Genomic DNA, 26,195 nt, shown 5'->3' with positions numbered 1-26,195 from the left:
ATTTTTCCAAAGAAAGCTCCACGGGTTCGATTTCGCTCATAATTTATAATTAGAAGGTTAACTCATACTCATTTGATTTTAATCGTTCTATGGGACAGTATTTGTTTTTGTTTTTAATATTCTGGAGAAATGTGAATTTCGCTAGCTGAAGGATAGTGTCAGTAAATAATTGTTGACAAGCTCTTTTTCTTTTTCTTTTGCTACAAGTATCTGCTTTGTCCTTATGCAATCCTTTATAAATTTTTTTGTTCGTCAAAACAATTTTTGTCTGTTAGTGTTTCTGAAGTAAATAGTTTGTTAATTGCCTCCCAGAAAAAAATTAGTAGCTGATCAAAAATATGTAATTAAATTGCTGAAACCAAAAAGAAGTTAAATAATTTAAGTGTTTGGTCAAGAAAAGTCAATTTAGGCGTTTCCGTTATGGTATTATTTTAAGCTTTTGCTTTTCGATCGTTCGGAAAAAAATTATCAGGGAGAAAAAACTGCTTTGTAATCCTCATCTTTGCTCATCCTAAAGGTGGTTTATCAATACAATGCTAAAGAAACAATGCTTTCAATCGCAATATTTTGGCCGTAATGAAATCTGCTTGTCAAGACTCATAATTTTGCAAATTTCGAAAATCAATTCCTTCGCTATAAAGAAATATATAGGAATTGGCAGCAAGAGATGCCAAAGTGGCGTTTAGAAATTTTACCTGAGTCATGAAACAGAGGGAAAATAATTTGTGTTGAAAAACTTTGAGAAGCTTGATTAAATTTTCTTAAACACTGCCTTCTTCCTTTGGGTGTAAAAACTGTCTATTTTGTGAGATATTTTCTGAAAATTTTCAAACAGCAAAAGAATTGCATAAGGATAGAAAAGTTTTTAATTTTTTTTTATGCAAATTCTGATTATTCCCCAGTCAAATTCGAATGGTTATCTTGCAAGATTCTGGCAGATTCTGCCAGAATCTTGCAAGACAACCATTCTTTCTGCCAGAAACTGGCAAGATAACCAATTTTCTGCCAGAAACTTGCAAGATAACGAATTTTCTGCCAGAATTTTGCAAGATAGTATTTTTCTGCCGGAATCTTACAAGATAATCCTTTCTCTGTCATAATCTTCTAACATATTCACTTCTTTGCACAAGATCCTACAAGATGAACTGATTAATGCGAGTAATTCTGACAGCAAGAGATATGCGCGAAAGTTCTTCTGGAGTCCATCGAAACTCAAAAGAATGGCAAGGCGTGAATAATCACATTGTTGGATATTGGCAAGAAAACCTAAGCGTAATGAGCTGAATTAAATAAAAGGAAGCTGTTTAAGATGCAAAGAATAATATCACATAATTTTTTCATCAGAAAATGCAATCTGGACGTGTAGTTTTGTAAACCTTGATAAAGTTGAAGGAAAATAGTTCTTAATAGTAATTTATTTTGTGTTAACAGTTCGCAAAGACAGATTTTATTTTGTTTTCCTCAGATAATTCATATTTCCAGATTTAAAATTCAAATTTATTATTTTTCTCAAAAAACACGCAACTGATTCTTAAGTAAATTTCTCGTCCAAATGAAACGTGTTGCACGAAAGAGAGCCAATTAGAGGACAGCTCGACCGGAACGAACTTGCAAGAATCTTTCAAGAAAACTATTTTTCTGGCAGATCTTGCAAGATAACCATTTTTCTGCCAGGTCTTGCAAGATAACCATATTTCTGCAGATCTTGCAAGATAACCATCTGGTTCCGACTGGGGTTACCACAATCTAACTTTCATCCTGTAATGTTTATCCTGTTTTTTAAATCACATAGCACGAGGGAACTTTTCTTGACGGCATCTAATTCATAGAATAATTTAGTGAGGCCTGTTACATTATTTTGAAATAAGATGAAATGAGAAAACGCGTAACGTTTATTAAAATCTATTCTCCATTGAATTCAATTGATTTGATTTGAATTGAACTGAATTCAATCTCCATTGAATTGATTTCATCTTCCCGGGTCAACGATCATACAACTTTCTTTGATTTCGTACTAGGTCATATATGATTCATAGTAATCATACTAGGTCATATATGATTTGCATGAATTCTTGGTAGTCATACAAGGACCGTATATGATTTCCTAGAAATCATACAAGGATCATACAAAAAAATTCAAAGACTAAAAACTGTATAATTTTGATTTTCCATTGAAGTTGAAAAAATTTCTTGGATTTCATACAAGGTCATATTTGACACAGAATACATTGACTGGTGCCACAAATTCTCGTATAACGTAGTCAGAGGACTTATTAAATTATTATATCGCATGTGCAATCCACATTTGATTCTTTGTGCGCGCTAAAAGAATAACTTTGTGGTTTAAACGTATTCAGAAAACGAATTTGACGTGATATGCAGTTTTTTTATTGATTAATTTTTTTTTATAAATGAGCATTTATGTGCATAAACTGGCCTCAGAGTATGTCAAAAATGTTGTTATTTGTTATACTTACTCTTTCATTTTGTTCCCAACTTGCAATTGATATTGTACGTTAGGGTCTTTTGGCGGATCACAATGTGATGCCGGGGAATCATATAGGTGATGCCCTACTGAATAAAAACAAAAAAACATAATTGGTTAAAGATTTTCAAAAAAATTGATGTATGATTCTTGGTATTCGTACTAGGATCATATATGATTTCTTGGTAATCATACAAGGATCTTATATGATTTCTTTGGTTTCATACAAGGATCGTACTAAGAAATCAAGTATGGACAGTATGAAATCATATATGATCCTTGTATGAAATCAAAGAAACTTCAACCCGGGTTAGTAATGTACGTCTCAAAATGCAGTTCAATTTTTGTATGAGTTGGTTTTGGAGATCTCTGATGAAGATTAGGGTACTTTTACCAGAGCCCCATTGTTCAAACAGGTGATTGTAAGAAAGTTTTTGAATTCGAATCCCATGCTCAACAAACAGCTTTGAGAAAAGGGTTATGAAGACTCCTGAGTATGTTGAAGAGATCAAATCACTTGACTTATTGCTTTCTTTTGGGGACAGTTTCAGATTATGTCTTCAAAACCGTTTTGGTCATGTTTGCTGTGCCTGCTCACAGACATGCCCCAAGGCAATAAAATTTGCGAGCTTCATAATATTTTTTGGCGAACTAGATTATTATGTTTTTTTTGTTTGAGTTGCAAAACAGACGTGGAAAAAAATGAAAAGGAGTGCGCGAATTGCACTGCAATCATGTTGTATTGCTGAGATACATTGTTTCTGCTATATTTTTGCTTCGAATCTGCAAGACAATTCCTAAAAAGCTGGAATATTTTGTAGTCAGGGCGCTACTCGTGACCCCTTGGAGCGAGCTAATTGTTTCATAATACTTAAATGCAGCACCTCAGGTCGAGGTCCCAGACGGAGGTAAGTATATCCAGACCGAAGATGAACACACACGAGGGGGAATGGGACTTTTTAGAGTTCACTTGGAACAGTTTTGAAGAAAAGTTAGGTCATTTTGGCGGCAAATATTTGTTGTGTGAAATGACCCCCAGGGTTGAATTGCCAAATAAAAGTCACCACTGATCAGACCGTTTTACTGCACGCATGATGTATTGTTATCCAAATTACATGGTAGAGGATCCCTTCCCAGCTCTGACCAGAGACGAATGCCTGAACACAAGTCGCACGAAAGTCTCATCATCGACTGAAGTATGAACAAAGTTTAATCATAAGTTGCAAAAAAACTATGGAAATCATGAGCGACGAACTTTTATTGACTTATGCTTTTAGTAACGCATGTTTTATTGTTGCTCAAGAACAAGGTCTAAAACATTTTGAAAGAGGTGTTTCTGTGTTGCCACAATTTCACAAGATGTACTAAATTGCTAAATTGCTCAAATTAGAGTTCGTACTAGCTAAACACAAGAGAATATACTGAACAGAGAGAGAATAAACTGCCCCGGTTGAATTCCAGACTGAAATAGTCTCTGATCAGACCGTCCCAGATAAAATTGACCTCTGATGAGACCAACCCGACCGAAGTGATCAATTTTTAGACTATCATGCGCTCGAAACTTCGTGCGCGCTCTTAGTGTGCTCGGAGATCTCCCCTGATCAGACAATCGTGAGGTTGAAAGTCACTCCTGGTCAGACTAATGTGCGCTGGATTTCACCTCATCTGAGACTCAACTGCGCTCGAAATCGCCTCTGATCAGACTCAAGTGCAATCGAAATTGCCTCTGACCTAAGTGCGCTCAACAAGCCTAAAAAGAGAATGGTTTTAATCATTAACAAGGTTCTGATGAGAACCATAATGATTATCATAATGATTCTTCACAAACTCTTCTAGATGCGGTCGAAGTAGTTTCTGATCAAACACAATTGCGATCGAATTATTTTTGATCAGACTAGTGCGCACTTAAAACCCCTCTTATTAGACAGGTTACGACCACTGTCCAGAAAAATTGCGCTCGAACACTTTTTCAGATCATGTAATTCGAGCGCACAACTTTTTACTTTTCCTCTACAGCGTTTTGAACCATTTTTTTTTTAAATTTAAGCTGGTTGTATTTGCATTTGTAGAATTAAGAATTATTTTGTATTAAAATATTTTCTTGATTTTGTTTTATCAATGATCAGTTATACATTATTTTCACAAACTATTCTTTATTTACAATGACTGAACACGAAACTGGACATTTACATTAACACGTAATTAAAAACAAGTTTTAACAGTTATTAGTTCATATAGTTGTCGCACACTATTGTTAGAAAACATAAAATTCCAAAATCCAGGAACACAGTTTCACAAAGTGACTATTGAAAAGTTGCTCTTTCGGAAGGCATTAAATGATGCCATTCAGTTTGAGGCCTCTTAAGATTCTCAATCATGTTATTCCACTGCCTTTCCGCCCCCTCAGAATCGGGTTCGATTCCCAGCCGGACCGATCCGATTTCTTCATTCGCGCCCAACAAATCGTAATCTTTGACCACAATTAACAAGTCGACTAAGGGAATTTTTGTAGGTGCAATTTTGAAGGAGAATATAGTATTGAAATACGGATTAAGTGTGTTTTTCTGAATAGTTGTTTTTTCCTTGTAAACAACTTTTTCCCGTATTTTGATAGATATTTTGACGTATGGATCCGCTTTTCCGTTCCAGTCCATAGGTTTCAAGTTCTTGCACTCTATAATCGTTACGCTGAGCTTTGAGGTCACAGGGTTATATCGCAATGATAGGCAAATTTCGCCCAAAGGGTCGTCAAGCGCGGGGTTGTATGCATACATCGGAACCGTCGCAAAACCCAATCGGAGTTCGTCTTTCAATAATTCCACGATTCCGTCGCCAATCGGCATATCTCGTAGAAACTTATGATGCTGATACAACCTCAGCAGAATCCGACATCGGTCAATATCGTCAACTAGAAGTTTGAAAATAAAAGTCTGCCCAAAATTTGGATCTAAAGTTTTGGTCACAATTTTGGTTTCGTGAACCTGATCCATATCCGGGACTAAATAAATGCGCATATAAGTTGCAAACTCCTTCATGTCTGTTTCCTGATTGGCTGAGAGGGTGATGTCTTTGACCCGTAAGATTTCAATTGTCAATCGTGCTTCGAGGTAGTTGTACTGAAGTATATACTCGACTGTTCCCAACTTTTTCTTTCCTTTCATTCGGGTCAGATAATTTTCTTTTAAGTTTTCCCGAAGTTGTCGTTTTTTATACCATCTGAAAATAAAGTAGAAAACAATGATTGTGACTAGCAAAGCGGCTGAGATAACCAAAATTACAACAATCGCGATTCCACCGTTTGTAGCCAGGAATCCTTCGTCGCTCTTGGAACCCCCAGAGGTCAAGTTGGTCTGGCTCGCATTCCCTGTTATTGTAACTGTTGACGTCAGTGGTTCTAACGTTGTTGTCCCGTTTGAACTGGCCTGGGCATCGTTGATCTGGTTATCAACTTGGTTATCAATTTGGTTACTAACTTGGTTATTTCCTTGGTTATTGCTGCCATCGCGAGTTATGATAGCTTCATCCCGGATTGCTTGTCTGGGAAAGTCCTCCCGTTCGTTATTGGGGTGCGAGTTTATTCCATGATGTTTGTACCTACCCCCACGTTTGTGGGGTGAATGTTTTTTCATAATGTTTTAGTTGGGATAACACTCATGGTATCAACACTGGGCCACGTATAAAACTAGTATCAGCACAGTCTTAATTAATGAGAGTGCTTAAATTGTTCTCAAATTGCTGAGCGTGATCAAAATTCAAGAATGTTTTAACAAAATTGACAAAAATAACTTTTGTTTGAGCTACACATTAACTCGGTCTCTTTGTGGCCAAAAATTTTCTGCGGTATATTAAGATTTGTAGTTCGAACGTAAAAAAAGCAAGGCACTTTTAAATTTGGACTAGATGGTACGATTCAACATTTAATCTATTAAAAAATGCGTGCGCTTCACATTTATTTTGCGTATACGCCGAAGAGTAATTTAAATGTCAAACTCATTGAGATCAAATTTTAATGACGCAGAAAAGCTTTCATATCTGATTTTTGTAAACAAAATGATAAACGACGATGAAATTAAGAAATCATGTTTTGAACATGCAGAAAAAATCAAAAATTAACATAGACAGGAAGAAGATATAGATGGAATAGTATGTCATGTTATAAGTCAACAATTTCTATGAAAGATTCTAGCGGAGAAAAATATAGCATAATTTTTACCACAGAAAATGTTTCGAAAGATGGGAGGAAAATATTCAAAGATCTGCAGTCTCAAGTCTTCAAGCATAACAAGTTTATTTTTCACTACGAAAGAGTTAACAATGGCATAATCAAAAGTATCTATTGGAAGAAATCGAGATTTAAAATACTTTTTTTTCTCAAAGTCAATAAAATTCTCTATTAACATTGCTTCTCTCGATCAGAATGTTTATTCTGACAACTTTAAAAGGTAGAAATGTGAAAAAGTCAAAACGAAGGCAAGATAAAAGCCAATTCAATGAACCAATTTGATGACACATGAGGTGCGGGAATTTTTGAAAAATAAACGGTGGTGAGTCGGAAAAATTTAACAAGCTTAAATAGCTCCAAACATAGCGTCTATCGACCGAAGTTACATATGTATACAATAAGAAAGTGAACAATTTGATGAAAAAAGCCCTGAAGCATCTATATGTTTTTTGAAACTCTTTGCTTATTTATCAACCTGTTTCATTCAACTATTTTGTCTCATCGATGCAGATAAATAACTACTAATTATTGATTGAAACAAAGCTAAATTATAAAAAAATACATCTTCGATTCGAATTATAAAAAAATATTTATTTGATTGCTAAGTGTTTTCATAAATTGCGATTCGAACATCAGTTTTTAGAACATATTGTATCATAATATTTGATGGTGTTCAACAAAAACATATGAAGTGATGGGAAAATATAAAGAACGAGACATCTCTATAAGGCAGAAAAACCGAGAAGTTAGCAGGATTAAAGGAAGAAATCCAACAATCTAAAAATATAAATATTTTTCGCTAAAAAAATTCAATAAATGTTCTCAGCACATCTTAGTCCTGCCTATTTAAAAAATCCATGTCCCTTCATTGAGCTCCCACGAGACACCCACGCTAACTAGAAAACAATTAACCATGAGAGAGAGAGAGAGGTCAAAACTACAAAACTGGGCATTGATTTACTTATTTTATGAAAATATGTGCTATCAAACAATTATTTTTCTCACTTAAAAGAACAAGTTGCTGCCAACCTTAGTAATGCAATTTAACACAGCAAAAATTCTTAAAGGCAGAAAAAACGGAACAAATTGGCAAAAAAATCGAATACAGCAAAATTGAGCAAAAAAAATGTTCAATTTTAGCCTATGTTCTTCTACTAAGATAATTTTAAGTTGATATTGGGGAAACAGAATGGCAGTCACAAGAATTATAAAATCAACTTGCAATGGAAAACCCAAATCACTAAAAACATAGAGAAGAGTTCAAAACATGTAGAAAATCCCCTGAAAGTGCGAAGCATTAAAACTAGCTCAAGATTGCACAGAAAATTCTAATATATAATTGATATAGTCAAAAAGGCTCCAAATTTTACGGCTTCTATGTACTATGCTTTGAAAAAACCAGTCGATCGCAAAAAATAAAGTTTGAACTAAAAAACTGCTTCAAAAGACGCGCGTGATCGAAACTTACGCAAACTGTTATGTATAAAACACCACTCTCTCTTCTCCCCGCTCTCCATTGTTGTTCAGCAAAAAAATCACAATTTTTGTACGTAAGGCATTGGTTTTTACTTCCTGTTGCAAAACAGCTGGACCGATTGAAGAACAGGTCAACATAACTCCTGTTCGGTTCGTTATAAGAAAATTGTTCAAACTGTTGGTGTTAAAAGTTGTTTTTTGAAAGTGTTTTGTAAATGGTTTAACAAAAGGGGCAATTAGTATTATTGAACGAAGATTAAACAACCAGACTAACAACAGTCATCTTAATTTGAGGGTACTTTTAGGATCGATTGACGTGAAAACACACAAACGGATTTCATTGCCAAATTTTGTACAAATTTGCTACTATTGTTTTTACCACTGATTTTTTTTATAATGGCTATGTTTTTGTACTTCAAACGAAAACTCATTTTAGATTAAATAAAAGTGAGTCTTCGATGTTGAAACCAAAGCTGCGGACGACATCAACGATTACAAAAACAATTTGTTTTTACTGTTGTGTCGAGTTCCCATGCCGTTAAAACTTTCCTTTATTTTAATTTTGAATTATGAAGGAGCAAACTCCTCCATAACCTTGCAAGCAACAAATAGTTTCAGTGATATATACAAAGACTTACATTTCTATAATTAATTGTGCGTCTGTGTTCCTTTTTGTGCCTTTATTTGACAATTATTACGGGAAAAAAGAGAGTTTGAAAAAACGTATAAAATAAACGAAAAGCATTTGGGCTCATCGGTCTGATTGACAAGGTGTTATATAGTGTATCAAAAAAATATAATGTCGATATGTAAAGCTGTCAGTTTTATGATAAATCAATACAGCAGAACAAAGTAATAAATGGACCATCGCAGTTTTCCGTTTCTCTATTTGTTGCTCTATTGATAGAAATTCAAAGAGCCCGACCCGCTTCTGTGAAGTTTTATGTTCTGTCAACAAGCAAAACGCGTTGATTTGATTTTCTTGTCAAGCTTTGTCGATCTTTATGTTTTGCACAAATTACGCAAGGCTGTTCCCTAAACTTTTCATCATTTAGTTGCTTAAACATGAAGAGATATTTCTCACTATTATACACAAAACAACCAAAATATTTCTTCAATTAAAGTTTGTAATTGAAGGGCAGCAATTACCTTCTATGCTCTTGTTTAGCTTTCGAAGAAAAAAATATTTGTTTCCAAGAAACAATAATATTGAATAAACTGAAACATTTCAGGACGAAAACAAGGCTGCGACAACTATGCATTCCACAATGAAACCAGAAGTTTGACGTTTTATAACGTTTTGCAGGCATTAATCGCACTAAAGCAGGAGTGAGACTAAACTTGCCCCAATTTTTTTCTGAAAAGGAAAAATGAAACCGCAGCTTCCATCCACATATTTGGGACCCAAACAGATTGTGAGTTAAAGTATCATTAAACTTGCGTAATTTTTTTCAGATGAGCCTTTTTTGACGACGAAATGCTCATAGATTAGCAAGGTGTGAAAGAGTTGTCTCGGATCACTGAGAAAAATGAGAGGCCTTCAAATGTAGAGGGGTGCCAGGAATTTTTTAATTATCAAACGTATAGACAATGACAAGCAAATAGCAATTCATTCGCTATTTTATTGACTACGCCAAGATCTTAGATTCAATTGAGAATTTTGTGTGAAACAGAAAATTGTACATTCTTCGGGCTATCATCCGTGCTGTGCGAACACATTTTGAGACGATTGTTCGACCATTCCGGGCGGACCACCATACACCAATCTTAGTTACCATATCAAAGACAAATATGGAGTGTATATTTTTGCTGAATCCAGGTAGCCACTATGATCTTAGGTATGGAACCTCAGACGCCATACATCATATATGGCGTCTGAGGTTCCATATCTAAGATCATAGTGGTTTCCTAAATAAAATATTCAACAAATTAATATAATACAATAAAATGTTTTACCGGTGAGAAAATCATCTAAAAAGTGCTGCTCTGCTTAAATTACCAAATTCATGTCAAATCTTGAAAATCATACCAAAAATCATATATGGCTGCCTAGAATCCATAGCAAGGTCGTGCAACAAATTTTGCTTGGACTTGGTTGGAACCATATATGGTCTTTGATATGGTATCTAAGAAGTGTCATCTCGGGTGATGTCTCACCACAAGAATCGTTGCGGTTTTCCAAAACCAGTGTTGACCGTTATTTTTGATCCAATTATTTGTACCCTGGTTGAATCATTGTTTTTAATTTTGCTAATCGACCCCAAGTGTGCGACTCAAGATATTTGCCTGATGCAGGAGCGAAAATTGGAGAAAGACTAATCTGGCTTGCATAAGAGCGTGTGAATATGCGTTTGAATATGTTTTTTTTCTTTTTCATGCGTGCAAGAAACCAAGAAGTAGAACTTTTAAGCTTTAATCTGCTGATAACAAAGCGCAAATTTTAGTTTATACTACCTAATTCTTACACAAATAACTCTTTTAACATGGTTACGCTAAACTGGAATTACCCTCAATCAATGAATTTCAGGAGAAATTCGGCAAACTTCAAAACCTTTGTTTCTTTTTTAAACTGTAACATTTATTAAAGTAAGAACTCATTTTAATACATTTCTCCAATTGCTTGTAATCGCCTAAGCTATATCAGTAACTTTTTAGATAAAGAGTTTTATTTTACTTCTATCGTATTTATATTTAATCTTTAAGATTTCAGCTGGGTTGAAAGGGTCTCAAAAAATTCAATAGGCTGTGATTGCTTTATAAAGATAAAAAAGACTGTGAAAAGTATACTGAAAAAAAAGAAATCGAGATAACATTTTTTGATCTGATTTTAAAACTTTTCGGTTTTGCTTCTCTGAATCCCGATTGACTTAACCTCTTTTTATTGAACTCCGTATTTATTCACACCTAAGATGTACAGCAAACTATTCACCCTAAACCCGTTTCACAAAAAATCCTCTATGCACTTCAGCGTTCAAATGAACAATTGGCAAAGCTCAAGTTCAAAAGATCTCAATAATAGAATCTGACATTCAAGCGTGTGTCATTAAATGGTTTGAGTTTGTTTGGACTCGCAGAATGACCGAAAGATTTTTAGTCTATAATTTTTGCCCTTAATCAAGGAAGATAACTTGAAAAATCTGACCTAAATTATTTTGCAATTTGATCTAATTTGGAAAAAATGAAAAGATGTGGATTATAGAACATCAACGGAACATTTTAGACAGGAACAACCATAGGCAACCGATCTATTTGAGCGATCTAAAACAAAATTTAACCATGTGTTCAACAGAGTTTTGATCAAAACCAAATTGATCTATGCTCAGCATTTTTTATATCTAACTATTGTAAAACTGTGTTCCCAAAAGCTATTATCATAGAGTTAACAGCCTGATAGAGTTATCGAATACAACATGGTGTCTCGAAGTGAGGTTTTGCGGTAACTCCATGAGAACGCAAGGAAGACTTCGTCCCACAGTTAACGGAATTGATATCAAATTTAAATTAACAAAAAATTAAAACAAAGTGAAATAGGCAATTTTGGCGAACTCAATGATGCAAGGAACACTACTTGTATTTTTCAGTAGCTTTAGTTGCGCGGGTTGTCCCTTTGTTGATAACTCCCTTTGAATCCCTTTTTAAAGAGGGGGCGTGTAAGTTTGACAAAAATCTTTCATGCTAAACTTTGTTCTTCTCGCAGACCAAATTTGCAATTGACATCAAAAGTAAAGCGTTAAAAGCTGAGATGCTTTCCTGATTCTTCTTAAAGCCATCAAACTGCATAAACTGAAGCGTTCATATCAGATAGATCAAACTTATTTATGCGATATAATGTGAGACTCAGTGACTTCTACGACCAACTTTTTGTTTGAAAAAAATTATACCTTATGTTAACAGTTATCACGCTGAATTCTTGAGAAGACCAAATATATAAGGGTTCAATTTTTTCCATTACTTTCAGATGCCCTATCATGTAGTAAATGAAAAAACAAATCTCTTATTGTTTATTTTCTAAATCATCTTATTGTTTATTAAATCTCTTACTAAATCACTTATTGTTTAAATTTCAAACAATGAGTCCTTAGTTTTTGTTTCCTAACAATTATGAGCCATCATCTTACCTATTAAACATGGGGTGAAATGAATGGGGTGTAAAAATTTGAGTGGCTATTCGATCCTCATTCCTTTTATCCCAATTTTAATCTCCATTAAAGGAATTTGTCGGAGTTGATTTAGAAATTATGCTCAAAGAAAGAAATCTTAAAATTGGGGTGGACGGTGCTTTGACATTGACGTTGAACAATGCTGGGTTTTACTGATGCAGGATTAAATGATTAGGAAATTAAAAATCGGGGTGAAGTTAAAAGAGATTAACAGGATAGGGTGAAAAAAAAACGGAAAAAACTTTTTTTTACTGGGAGGCTACTTTTACTTCTTGGCGTGACTCCACTTTCACGAGATGTTATATTTTTTTTGAGTTGTCTTGTTCATTTTACATTTTCAAAACATCATTTTTAATAAGATACATATTTTATGAAAACATTATTAGTCATCTTCAGTTGATTAACTATTTGTAAAAAAAAAATAGGCTGTCGTGTTTTTGACTCAGCGTTATTATTTTTTAGTGGTTTTTGATGTATTTTCCTCAATTTTTAGTAGTCTAGTTTTTCTGAAACTGTTTCTTACTCTTCATATTTTGTTCTATTTTTCAATTATGGAACCCACTAAATTTCTAAATCGATGCTCACGTTAGCAAAAACTCTAACAATCAACACAGGTGAAAAATTCAGAATGGGAATATCGGGGCATTCAACCTTACTTCCCGTTCTTTTCTTCATCATAATCACAGAAGTAGAAGGAACCAATGATGACAGTGGGCAACTTCTGCTCGAAAAGGAACGAGAATTGAGAGAACTGTCTCAGCAAGTTGTCCAGTATAAAGTTGGAGGCACAGTTGTGTGTCCAGAGGACCTATTTGTCCGTAAGTATTACAGAACTGTGAGGAAAGAACTCCCATTTCTGATATGCTTAATTGAAAACGATCAATAAAGCAGACTAATAACACTTGAACTTTTCTTCAATATCGTAAAAATTATAGGAAAAAGACGCTTTTTAGGTTTTTTGTTTTCAAAATCATCTACATAAATTAATGCACTCACTCAATAACTCTACAGTGGTTTCATCCGATATAAGACGCACTTATTTACAAAAGGATTCTGGTATGTTTAGTTGAACGATTAATAAAACGATTAATATGAAATTGATTTTCAATCATTAATATCAAAATTTTCGGAAAAAGTCAAAAGTTATAAATGGCAAATTGCTTGGTTTTTCAAAATCATCTATAGAAGATTGGGGGGACGAACTATAAACTCAACTGGTTTTTTTTCGTTCAGACATTTTTGGCCGATGGATATTTTCATGGTAAAGAGTTGTGAGTGCTTTCACAAAAAAGCCCGTCCAACGTAGAAAATGGAATTAAAAAGATTTTTTGAATTTCGTTTTCTTGAGCGATTTAACGAGGTTAAAATTTTTGTGAATATTGAGATTGATTTGCGTTATTTTTATTCACAGTTTGGAAGATCTATCTAAAATTTAGTCAATTTTATTAAAGTTTGTTAAATTCTTATCAATAGGGTTGTTGATTTGTTGATTTTTTTTAATCGGCTAAAATTTTGGCCTAAAAAATTTCAAAATTCAGCCTTTTTCATGAACAATTGCACGAAAAAATCTTCTTTGTTGCAATTCGATTAATTTTTTTCGGTAGTACACATCCAAAAGCCACTAACACAATCTTTGTGAACTCCAAGGGGCTAGTCCTACATCCACTTGCATTGAGAGTACTCTGGAATTGACGTTTGATCATTTTTTTGCTGACTTATCTCGACGATCATCAAATACACAGCTTTTTTAATATTTTTTACCAACCAGTTCTATATAAATATATATATATATATATATATAAATATATATATATATATATATATATATATATACATATTTACATAAATCAAAAAACAAATCTGTATAGGACTTTCGAAACAATTAAGTGTTCTTATTGGACGAACAGCAATAGTAAGGCTAATTTGGTCCAAATATGTTCTGTTACAATCAAAAAATTATTTGGAATGTAATCAGTCGGTCTTTTTTTTAGAAAAAAAAATTAATTTTTTATGTTAGTTAAAGATGAGAACAATTCAAATAAAAACTCAATGGTGATAGGTTCAAGTTGCTTTTTAAGTAGTTCCAAATCATTGTATCTAGTTTTTACTCGAAAGATTGTGGTCATTTTGACTTTTAAAGTTAATTGTTTTAAAAAAACAAGGGCTTTTTGAACTTTGCCACTGTTTTTCTCTTAATTTGGTCGACTTGTAGCTTATTGTCAGAAACAAACAATGCTTCTACTTTCTGTTGAATCAAAGTTTGATCCCAATTATAGTTTTGCGCGTTAAATTATGATTTTCTGTCCTTGATACTACCAGACTTCTCAAATTTTTTTGACTTTTACGCACGTGACAATTTTTCACGTTTTTTCTCGTTTTTCATATTATGGTATTATTGACAGTTCCCATTACACATTACTGGCATTCAATGTAAGACACAATTGACCAAATGAAATTTTTTAAAGGTACAGAGTATAATTTTTACGGCCTTGACACCACTTTCTCGAAGAATTTATATGAGATTTTTCTTACTTTTGTTTCGAACTATCGTTTTTATTTTGTCTTTTCACCGTATGATGTTTCTTCGAGAAAGACATGTCTCACTGGCTTAATGTAGGATTAGATGAGCCTATATTATGATTTGAGTATATATCTCACAGTTCGTTTTAAAGTTCTGTTTACTCGGGAACTCTTTCAGAGCAGAATGCGTTGAAAACGGTAGAGATAAAGAGTTTTCCGCGAGAAACTGCAACACCTTAGGTCAAGCACCGCTTAAAACCTCATCGCAATATTTCCGCTTTTAAGGCTAAAATGTTTAATTTTTTTTCTCTTCTCTCTTTTCGTAGCGTAAAATACATTTTTCTTAAGCGATGAAAATAAAATTTTTACATCTTTAAATTGATAACCCTACAAAAGTTTGCCACTACGATCCACAAATCATAAACGCTATTTTTCGCCACTACTGAGTCAAATTTTGATCTCGATATCGGCTTTAACCGTTAAGTTCTGATTTTCTGGCCTTGATACTACCAGATTTCGCAAAATTTTTTGACTTTTTCGCGTTTGTCCATTTTTCACGCTTTTTCTTGTTTTTCATATTGTCGTACTATTAACAGTTCACATAACACATTATTGGCGTTCAAAATAAGACACAATTGCCGAAATCAAGAATTTTAAAGGTACAGATTATAATTTTTACGGCTTTGACACCACCTTCTCGAAGAATTTAAATGGGTTTTTTTTTATTTTGTCCTTAACTGTCGTTTTGTTTTGTCTTTTGACATCTCTCACTGGCCTAATGTAGGATTAAATGAGCCAAATTATGATTTCAGTATATATCTGATGGCCTTGATGAGTTTGAAAACAATTGTTTTAGAAACACTTTCTAACTTAGATTTTTTGTTCTTTTTTTGGATGTTTTTATTACCTAGTCTCGTTAAATTAAGTTCAGATATGACATTATTGGCGTCAAAAAAGGCGCGCTCGTGCAAAATCTTAAGTTTTTTTAAGGCAATGGTTATGACAGTACCGTCTTTGACATGGGTTTTCGCAAAAAAAGAATTAATATTTGATTTGTCTGCATTTGAATTTGTATTGTAAACGATATCTTCTGAATAGTTACAGTTCTCATGGGCATTCTCACGATCAATTTTTTTTCATTTTTTAGCTAATGGTTTTCATGACTTTGAAAACAGTTGTTTCGAAAAACACAAAAGTTTTTCTTAATTTTAACCGTTTTTTTTTGCATTTTTGTCAACATTTTACCTAGTCTCATCTATTAGATGTTTTATACCACATTATTGGCTTTCGAAGAAGGCCCAACCAAACATATTTTGAGGGGCTGGAAATTGCTTTACGACTTCGACAGCGTTCTCTCACAAGTTTCGTTTGAGTCTTTGTCGTCTCTATTTGTTGTTCTTTTTGTAACCTCGAAAAAAATGTATTACGACAGTCCCTAATAACCTCCTGTATACGAATCGGTGACAACACAATTTTTGGATAACTAATTTCCTTGCTTTGAAAAAAAATGTTTTTAAATATATATATATGCGAATTTATTAACTTTGCTCTTTACATTCTATTTTGTCTAATTGTAGCCGAGCCTTATTATGCAAAGTTCGTAAACTTTTTTAGTAAAGTACCAGTTATATTGCTCATTTGACCTAATCGTCTGACGCTCTGTCTTGTCTTTGTTTTGAAATTTTTGTTAAAAAAATGGATATAAAGTTTCGGATGCTATTAATGTTTGTTGCTGTCGTTTGTTTTTATGGTTCGTCTTGCCTCGCTTTCCTGGTAATGACAGATCTCATTAATCTAATGCGGATTTTGTTACTCCCCTGAAGTGTTTTTGTTCATACACAAATGTTTTGAAAAATACTTGATATTTTTGGGATTTCTATATGTTCTCATGTGGACGAGCGGGGTTGGAACTTTATGTGCGAACGCACATTACGGAGCCTCCTTGTCATGCATATATTTAAATATTCTCCTCAAAACTCTAAACATACGCAAACTTTTTACCTGGGACGATGGTATCAAATTACAACAGGAACAACAAAAAATTTTCAAAAGCGTCACATACATTCATAAATGTTGTTCTATGACAAAGATTACTAATTTAATTATTGCTTTTTATTCAAATCTTTATACTTTTTGAACACGCTCTGATATTTTACTGCAAAAATTGAAACGAAGTTTTGCCTTGGAGTCTTTTAACTTGAAATTCAAATTCAATTTTGTAAGTGAAAATGAGATAATATTAAAAATTTTTTGTTTTTTTTTAAATTTCCACCAATTTTACTAATATTTTGACCACTTAACCAGAACTAACATTGTTTATGTTCAATTGCATTTAACAATTTTCAGTTCCAACAAATTTCATCAGCTGTTGGTCAAGTTCAATCCTTAAACCTCAGCACCCGCTTGTACCAATACTTCAAAAAATCATAAAGACTACACTTTCAAATTATGGCGTGTAGGAAATGTTGTAGCAATAAAAAACTTTTTATAGAAGGAAAGCTTTTTAAAATGAATTCTTCCCAGGTTTAGGCCTCGAATTATGAAAAGACCATGCTCGACGAAAAAGGTGGTATGAAAAGACCATGCTGGACTCAAACAGCCCATGAAAAGAATTTAGCTGAACCTAATCGTCAGCTAGACTTTGGCTCGACCAAATTTTTTGATGCTGGATTTTAGCTCGACCCAAATATGATGCTAGACTTTACCTCGACCTAAAGCGTTGATGCTGGACCCAAAAAATTTACATTTGCACTACAAATTGGTCTTTGAAATGTTTTTTTTCACTGCTCTCCATTCGTAGCGGTAAAATACATTTTAAGAGGTGAAAATAACAGTTTTAGCTCTTTCAAATGATAGCCCTACAGAAGTTCGCCGCTACGAACCGCAAATCATAAAGAATCAACGCAATCGAGAGGACATTATATAAAATCAAAAGAAATGTTCTAGTTGATGACAGGAGGCGGAGTGGAAAAAAATGCGGTGGAGATTTAAAAAATCGCCCGTAAATCCACAAATCTTACAAGAAATATCTAATGAGACAAATTTTACAATTAAATCACTGCTAACACCAATCACGGCTTACAAAAAACATCGCTTTACCTGCAATCATTGATATAACCGGGGTTTCGGGTAAAATTCGTTACTGCTGTTCACGCAAATTTTACATTGATTTTTCAACATAAAACCTGTTGAACAGCACACTTCCATGAAAACCTAATTTACTGTTTTTGTTAGATCATGCAGTAACAGAAGGAAATTTTTTTGCACATTTAATAATTATGATACTCTGTGTATAACTGAAGTGGAAAACGGACCAAATGTCTCTACCTAGTTTTAGGGGTGCTTGCTTGAGTTGAGACGACATCGAAACTGATGGTGTCGCAAATGATTGATTAATGTAACCCTCCATCAAACCTTAGCTTCATCTTTATTACATTCACCTGTTCAGATTGCACGAATTTTTACTGCCTCAGTCTGTCGTAAAGAGGCAATTTCAAAACTTAATTTTGCAACGGCCCGTAAGTTTCACTTTCTGAAAACACGATAACGATCGACATGCTTTTTCTAAACTTGGGTTTCAGATATACACCAGCAGCTGGAAATTGTGGGCAATATAGCTCCACCTTTGACTTCTGGGGACGAACTCATAGAAGCATTCAACACACGGTGTCATCAGCATTTAGACTGTCAGAGATTCAAAATGATACTCACACCAGATTTCCGTTATCAGTGGCATTGTAGTCCGGATGACAAGAAAACAATCAGTGTTAGAAAGAAAATGTAAATATTCTTCATCTATTTTCTGGTAATATTTCTGAAAATTGGCGAACTTCAATGCAGCAAAATTGGGTCTTTTCCATCATAGCCCGATATTACGGCGAATGCAAAGCAAAGCAATTTTGTAATAATTACATAACTATTACATAACCGAAAGTTATGTAATAGTTATGTAATCCATCAGAAATAATACATTGTCAGCCGTTACAATCAATACTGCGCGTAATATTATAGTGCATAATGTATTCCAATGCACCAAAGAAACAAAAATACGTCCATTTTTAGACATCTAGTGGGAAAAGGCCTCAGCGGACCGCTGTCCATGGCCATGCCTCTCATCTGCTGTGCGATGTAATCCGGAAATAGCGGGCCGGTTATCGCGGCGAAGCCGCGACGCGCGCGAAACGCGCCCACCGGCCCGCCAGGGGCAACTTAAAATACGGGTATCCGAAAACTTTTCGGCTTACTTGACCTCATTTTCAAAATTCGGCTTGCTTGCCTATCGGCTTGCTTGACCGCCACCCGAAATTACAGCCCCCCATTATAGTATAATTACTCTGATTTGAGGGGGTATCTGACCACTAAGCTGGGGGGGGGGGGTATAATGGGAAAGACCCACAAAATCGTCGTATGCCCAATCTAGTCAGACAAAACTCACTAAATCTTTTTCGTTTTTCTTCCGCATTACCGTTTGATCGGTTTTAAAACGTTGGAAACTATTTTCCAAATCATAACCTACTGACGATTTTTTAACAAACTTAGATCGTTTTTGCTATGTTTTTTGAACTGTGTTCTATCTGTAATTGTTTTTCTTAACAAAAAAACTACAGAGATTTTGTGTTCTTCTTGTTACTACCGATTGCTGAGTATCAATCAATAGACCGTACCTTGCTCATTTTCTAAAAAATCTCTAACATGTATATTCGAATAATCCCAAGGTTAAAGTTACATGCTGTAATAATATAAATCAAACATACTACATCTTTCCCTTGAATAACTAAATATAATATAAAAAAACTAAGGTTCAGTTTCTAGTTTTCGTGAATTATTTTATAAAAATAAACTTTCAAAGCCTTCAATTTATTGTCCATTGGAACTCGTTCGTGTCTTTTTTGCATCTCTTCCTTTAATTGTAATTCTTTTTAAAAATTTTTCTTTGATTTTTCCTTTCTCAAAGATCTTGGAAGTTTATTCCATTTCCGAACGAAGTTTCTTATAAATGAAGTTTACAATTTGTTGTGAGAGAAAAATCATATGTACGATTATTTAATTTAATTTCAACTTCTCCGATTATTCTGAATTTCTTTTGGTCTTGTATGTTTGTTTGTTGGACAATATCGAAAAATCTATTTAATGAAGTTTTTGCTATTTGAAGTTCTGCGGGAAGCATTTTATTTTCAAGAAATAGTTTATGAGCACTGTCATATTTTGTTCGAAAAAAACAAACTTTTTTGCCCTATCCAATTTGTTTGTTTATTCTGTCAATTGAGTAGGATGGCAAACTTTGAAAAAATATTGCACTGAGTTCTAAACTTCATGTTCCTTTAGGATGAATTAAACGCGGTCTAAATAGGCTCTGCTCAGAAAGAAGTTTTCTAGTAAAGCGCGCTAAGGATCTTTAGAAAAATTATTGCTGTTTTTCTCTTGCATGTATCTGCTAAACAGCTCCCCAAAAATCCTTGTTTTGCAAATAGCCGTTTTTAGCAAAAAATAATCTGGCAAGTATCACTTTGTTCGGTTCAACATCGTGCCGGATTGAGAGAGGTGATCGAAAGTCTAATTTGTGATTAATTTTATTAAAATCGCTCGGATTTAACATACATAGTTTAGCATTTAAGTATATCATTGATCATCAGAAGTTTTGCATTCAATCTAGGACTTTATTATTTTTTTAAAGTCTAGCCAAGTCTGACAAAGGATGGCAACTATTGAGCAGCTAATGATTTTGTAGTTTCGTAGTAGTATTTTGAATGTCTTTCAAAAAGGAGTTTTGATTGTTCATGTTTTCATTCGCTATTGTCATTTGTTTTTGTGTTGTTTTTTTTTGTGTTTTACATCAAAAATGCCATGTTTCAATATCATCGACCAAATGCGGGTGAAAAAGCTGTTCTGTTCTGTTCTCTGGATTGCTACTGAATAAATACGGGAAAAATTTTTTGTATCGTCAACGGCCTGCAAAACGACGTTAGCTGTTTTACTGGGCAAAAGTAATCGTGTCTCGCTACATAAGTTAAAGAAAACACTACCTCATAACTAACTAACTTCACGAAAGTCAATCAGAATTCTAACTGGGAGTGAAAGGTACATGAATCATATTTTCCGCTACTAAAATTTTGACTGCTATAAGTTTTGTATCTCTTATTGAGAGAAGTAACAAAACTCGACAAGTCATGGCGCTAATTGCAAATGTTCTTAAGCAAATCTAGCGTTCATGAAACCAGCTATTTATCAATAACGTTTCCTCTCTCTCGGTGTGTAATAGATCAAAAACTTTTATTTTAGGCTGAAGAACCTTGCCGGAGTATCCCGCCAGCCAAAATCAACCAAGGGGAAAACCCGATGTGTCCTCTTTGAAGTTGTTAATTTTGCTTCGCTTGGAATTCCTTTCCTTTGCACCAGTCACGAAGGTAAACAACTTAATTGCGTGCACCAAAAAATGAAAGACCGAAAAGAATTCATAGTAGGAGAGATTTTTTTACCTAAAAATGTTCATCTGGGAACATTGAACTGTCGTACAAGTAAAATAGATTAATTCAAAAAATCTTTGAAACTGTTAAAGAATAGGGCTATCAGCAAAGAATTCCTTTATATTTCAACTTGTTTAATTGACTGTAGAATTAGTTATATCGTTAGGAAATTTGACGCTACAAGAAAATACACGTTTGAACTAAATATAAGTTTATCACAATATCTAATATTTTACAATTATACTAAGAACTGCTGGAAAACTGTTGACTAGATTACGATCACAGTGTTATTTTTTTGTCAACAATCAAAAACGCGTGTTATCTTTTCTTTAGTCTGATCCACTTTCAGAGAAAACGACTGATTTTCAAGAGTTTATTTTGCTGTGCATGCTTCTATAAGCTTGTATGCTTGTTAAATAATAGCTTACAAAGGTGTGGTTTATACCCGCATTTACGATCAAAGTTAAGTGTGTCACGATGAAACTCTTGTATGATAAGGAATGAAAAGGTTTGGCATTGAAAGTCATGAAAAATCAAAGTTAGAGATATGACTTTCACAGCGATTATGAATATGAACTCAATAAATTTGAACTAAATAACAAGGGGAAGGATTGAGGGGCTAAACGGTTACGGACCGTTTACATTCCAGCAAGCAACAACTAAACTTAGCAAATAAGTTTATCAGAAAAGAACAAAACAATTGACATCAGAAATTCAAATTTACTGCTTCAAAAGTTTCCGCTTGAGTGAGTTTTATGCATCGGTTTGAAATGATTTAAGGAGTTTTGAATCACCCTCAGCGGCCAACGAAGAAGAAGAATCATCGTCAGTTTCGAACACTTTACTCAATCCCACTGCAGGACGTTGCACTATGCCAGTGCTGGTCTTGATGTCGAAGCTTCTTGCCACTCCATCTCTACTCACATGTGCTTTGACGATCCGACCAATGGGCCAAATTCCTCGGGGTGTAAAATCTTTGTAGAGCCAAACAACATCGTCTTCCTTGAGCTCAGCGCTTGCTTGCTGCCATTTTGTCCGTCTGTTAAGTTCCCGTACAAACTCTTTGAGAAGACGAGACCAATAGTGGTCCAACAGGGTCTGTGACTCCTTGAAGTCTATAAATGAAAACCTGGTTCTATTGTCTGCCAGAGGTTTTCAGGCAGAAGTGGCGTCTTCTCATCAGGAAATGATTCCGTGTTAATGGTTCCTCGTCGTTCAAAGGGCTCCCAACATGCGTCAGTGGGAGTGAATTAAGAATTCCTTCTGCCTCCGCTACGACTGTATGGAAGACTGAAAATTTTATTCGGCGGCTTCCGAGGACAACAAGTTGGCTTCGTTTAGCCGACTGGATAAGTCGTTCCCAAACCCCTCCGAAGTGCGGTGCCAGAGGTGGGTTGAACGTCCACTGGATGTTCTGTTGAGCCAGCTGGAGACGCATGCAGTTGTTGTCTGGTTTGTAGTTTTCCGGAAAATTGAGTTTCATTGCCTTGTTTGCTCCAACAAAGTTTTTTCCGTTGTCCGAAACATTGACATCAGGGTATCGTCGTCTCGGTACAAAACGTCGAATAGCCATTAGTAGACAGTCAGTGGAGAGGTCCTCACAAACTTCTAAGTGTACTGCTCGTGTGACCAAGCATGTAAACATGCAGACATAATTGAGTTCTGTCTGGGTTCTGGGTTTTTCAATGTGAAAAGGTTCGAACATGTCCATTCCGGTATTCACAAATGGGATAGAGTTTGGAGTGCTCCGGAAAGCGAAAATTTGGTAGAGGAGCAATCTCGGGTCTGACATTGTCTGCTCGCCAGCGTCTGCAGATGAAGCAGTACTTCCCTAAAGTTCTTAGAGCTCTGCGGATTCCAACCATCATGAACGTTGCTTGGATATGTGCACGAACATGTTCTATTCCATTATGTCCGCAGTCGTGATGTGCTTTCTCGATAAGCAGTTTGGAAACTCTGCACTTGCTGTGGAGTATCACCGGATGTTTGCTCTGAAAAGGCAATCCAGATTTCTGAATTCGTCCCTCAACCCTAAGGAGTCCGTCGCTATCCAGAAACGGTGTATATGGTAATAGTTTGTCCTTCTTGTCTAGGGGTAGTCCACTTTGAAGTCGGGAAACTGTGTCCTTGAAGTGTGTGGACTGAGATATCCTCAAGAGAAAGTTTCGAGCCTTGTTTTCGTCAGCCGCAAAGTCGTCCAAGTCGCAAGGTACGTCTCGTTTGATCGACTTCTTCTGTACGCGTACTGCTCGAAACACTGTCCTAATTGTGCCAAGGAGTCTAGGCCATCTTGAAAATCTGTTTAGATCTACCAACGGTTTTTCACTGGTCTTGTCATTAACTTGAGTGGCTTTTGTTTGAGCTGTTTTGTCAACGGAGAATGTCAACTTGCTCTTAGGTTTGATCAAGAAAGAAGGTGCTCTTATCCACAATTTTTTAAGGTCGAATGAAGCTAGACCTCTGGTACCATGATCAGCTGTGTTCATTTTCCCTGGTACGTGTCGCCAGTCGTCTTTGTTTGAGTTCTCAGCAATTTGAGCCTATTTGCGATGTGCAATCTGTCGATCCTTTGATTTGATCCAGCTGAGTAGTGCTGTGCTGTCGGTCCAAAATTTTTTGGTCTTCACATCTATTGTCATCCCGGTCTCACAGAAGCCTGCTAGTTCGGCTCCCAATGTAGCTGGTTCGAGCTCCATCTTGGGAATGCTCAACTGTTTGATTGGTGCCACCTTGGATTTGGTGATGACGTAGCGGGTAGCCAATGAGCCGTCAGTGGAGATGGTCCTCGGGTACAGCACTGCTGATACTGCTGAAAGTGAAGCGTCTGTGAAGGTGTGCAACTCGTGAGTTCCATCGACGTTGGGAACTAGACATCTGGGTATTTGAATTGGAGGCATATTCTGGAAGTTTTCCATCAATTGCTGAATTTTGTGGTAATGTTCCTCTGATAGTAGCTGGTCCCGATTGTGTCCTTGTTTGATGACTTTTTGCAAGATGCATCTGTCTTATTGCAAAATGCGAGATTATCCCAATGGGATCAAACAAAGAAACAGCCATTGAGAGAAGCTTTCTCTGTGTGGTATTCTCTTTTCATAGCTCAGTTTGGATTTACAAAAAGAAGTTGATCGGATTCAGGGTTCCATGTTTGACGAAGTATCCTTTGCAACTTTAGAACTCCAATTCTGTCTTCCTCAGGAGTCTTTTCCAGCACAGCAGGGTTATTGGTGAGAAACTTGGTGAGATTGAATCCCCCTGTTTTGAGAACATGTTCCAGCTCAGTCGCTGTATTTGCTGCCTCTTCCTCTGTTGAGAATGTTTGAAAGAAGTCATCCATGTAGAAATGTTTTGTGATTGAGTCAAATAATTTTGGATGTTCTTGTCTGTTATCGTTGGCGCACTTTTGCAGAACAAAAATTGCGCAGGCAGGAGAAAAAGTTGCTCAAAAAATGAGTCGTTGGTATTTGGATGTGCTCTCCTCATCATTGTCGCTCCACAAAAAACGGAGGGCATCTTGGTCTTCTTCTCTGATTCCAACTTGCATGAACATAGCCTCTATGTCTGCTGTTACTGCAACCTCGTACTGACGAAACCGTAGAAGCAGTCGATGTAGGTTGCACAAAAGGTCCCGTTAACAGTGCATCGTTCAAACAAACCCCTTTGTATTTTGAGGTTGCATTTGTCACTCATCTTATCTTGTCTGGTTTTTGCTTGTTGATGACGGGATGATGCGGTAGATACCAAATGTTCTTTGCATCCTGGTTCGTGAAAGCTGCTATGTATCCCTTATCCATATCATCAAAGATAGTGGTCATATATCTCTGTTTCAGTTGGTTGTCTCTCACTAATCGCTTCTGCAGGGCGTGCCACTGAACCCTTGCCATGAAATAGTTGTTGGGCAGTGTGACGTTTTCTCGCCAAGGGAGTCCAATCTCATATCGTTCCCCGTTGTGATGTGTGGTCTCTGCCAAAGTCTTTATTGCCTTCTGGTCCTCTTCATTGTGTCCCTTTGTAGAACCCTGACTAAAGTTGACACCTTCAAAGGTCCAAAAAAGATATAGAAGGTTTTCGTCCGGGTCGTCACTACCTCGCTTGAGATGGTTGAAAAGAGTGTTTTTGTGGTTGCTGCTTCCTTTATTGTTTGGTTGAAAGTACTCTTGTGGCACAGGGCCTGTCAAAGTCCATCCTAACAATGTGTTGACTCCGTAGGGAGTTCCTGGTTTGCCGGTAGTGAAGTGTCTTGGAACAGTAGCCAGAAAAACATCAGCTCCTATGAGTATTCCATTTTTGTTGTCACGAATTCGTGGGAAATTGGTTTCTGCCAGATGATCATGGTCTCTACAGAGTCTATTCAACATTTCTGCGGGGACAGTTGGCATCTGGAACTGCTCGATGGAAGTTGCGTACACATGAAGACTTGTCACCGGTTTTGAGCTGCGAAGTAAACCAATTCCAACCATGACATCAGCTGTTGTCACTGTGTGCTCCCTAGGTGGCGAAGCTAGATGTAGTTCTGTATCTTTGGGGACTCTAATTCGAAGAGCATCAGCAATGTTTTTTGTAATCTGTATATTATCATTTCCACTGTCCAAAAGAGCATAAGTCTCTATGTTGAAGTCTTTGTAGAAGAGCGTGACTGGTATTGCCTGTAGTTGAATAAAAGCTCTGACCCACTTGGGTTCCCGATTTCTGCTGCAAGTGTGGTTTTGCACCCGTGGAAGTGTTGATGAATCATCATTCAGCTCGTTGCTGGTCACTGATTGAAAGTGGGTGTTACTTCTTTCATTATATTGCTGAGGATTGCTGTGCTGCTGATTGGCAGTTTGATGCGAGCTGTTGTTTCCATAGCCTGGATTACGAGGGTTGAAATT

At 35.6% G+C, this 26,195-nt stretch overlaps 2 protein-coding genes across 2 annotated transcripts in view; one reads left to right on the top strand and one right to left on the bottom strand.

The window, feature by feature from the left end:
• Positions 1-4,563: 4,563 nt before the first annotated feature.
• On the bottom strand, positions 4,564-6,309 carry LOC142351171 (synaptotagmin-5-like). Its single transcript, XM_075403292.1, has one exon. It carries the CDS (start codon positions 6,112-6,114, stop codon positions 4,789-4,791), a length of 1,326 nt encoding a protein of 441 aa, XP_075259407.1. The 5' UTR covers positions 6,115-6,309; the 3' UTR covers positions 4,564-4,788.
• A 4,501-nt stretch (positions 6,310-10,810) lies between these two features.
• The window catches only part of LOC142350982 (uncharacterized), a 33,084-nt gene continuing 17,699 nt past the window's right edge, over positions 10,811-26,195 (top strand). The window contains exons 1-4 of the mRNA XM_075403014.1: positions 10,811-10,864; positions 12,971-13,161; positions 18,445-18,643; positions 21,143-21,267. Of these exons, the coding sequence (XP_075259129.1) occupies positions 12,972-13,161; positions 18,445-18,643; positions 21,143-21,267 (514 nt within the window). The 5' untranslated portion in view covers positions 10,811-10,864; position 12,971. The remainder of the gene's footprint in view (positions 10,865-12,970; positions 13,162-18,444; positions 18,644-21,142; positions 21,268-26,195) is intronic.

This window comes from Convolutriloba macropyga, chromosome 12 (genome assembly GCF_964194025.1).
Source record: "Convolutriloba macropyga chromosome 12, txConMacr16.3, whole genome shotgun sequence".
Taxonomy (NCBI): domain Eukaryota; kingdom Metazoa; phylum Xenacoelomorpha; order Acoela; family Convolutidae; genus Convolutriloba; species Convolutriloba macropyga.
The sequence above is the reverse complement of the archived record's forward strand: the minus strand, read 5'-3'. Positions and strand labels throughout refer to the sequence as shown.

What these genes read in the sequence shown, in the direction of transcription:
- LOC142351171 (XM_075403292.1), bottom strand. Translation starts at nt 6,114, where the DNA reads ATGAAAAAACATTCACCCCACAAACGTGGGGGTAGGTACAAACATCAT.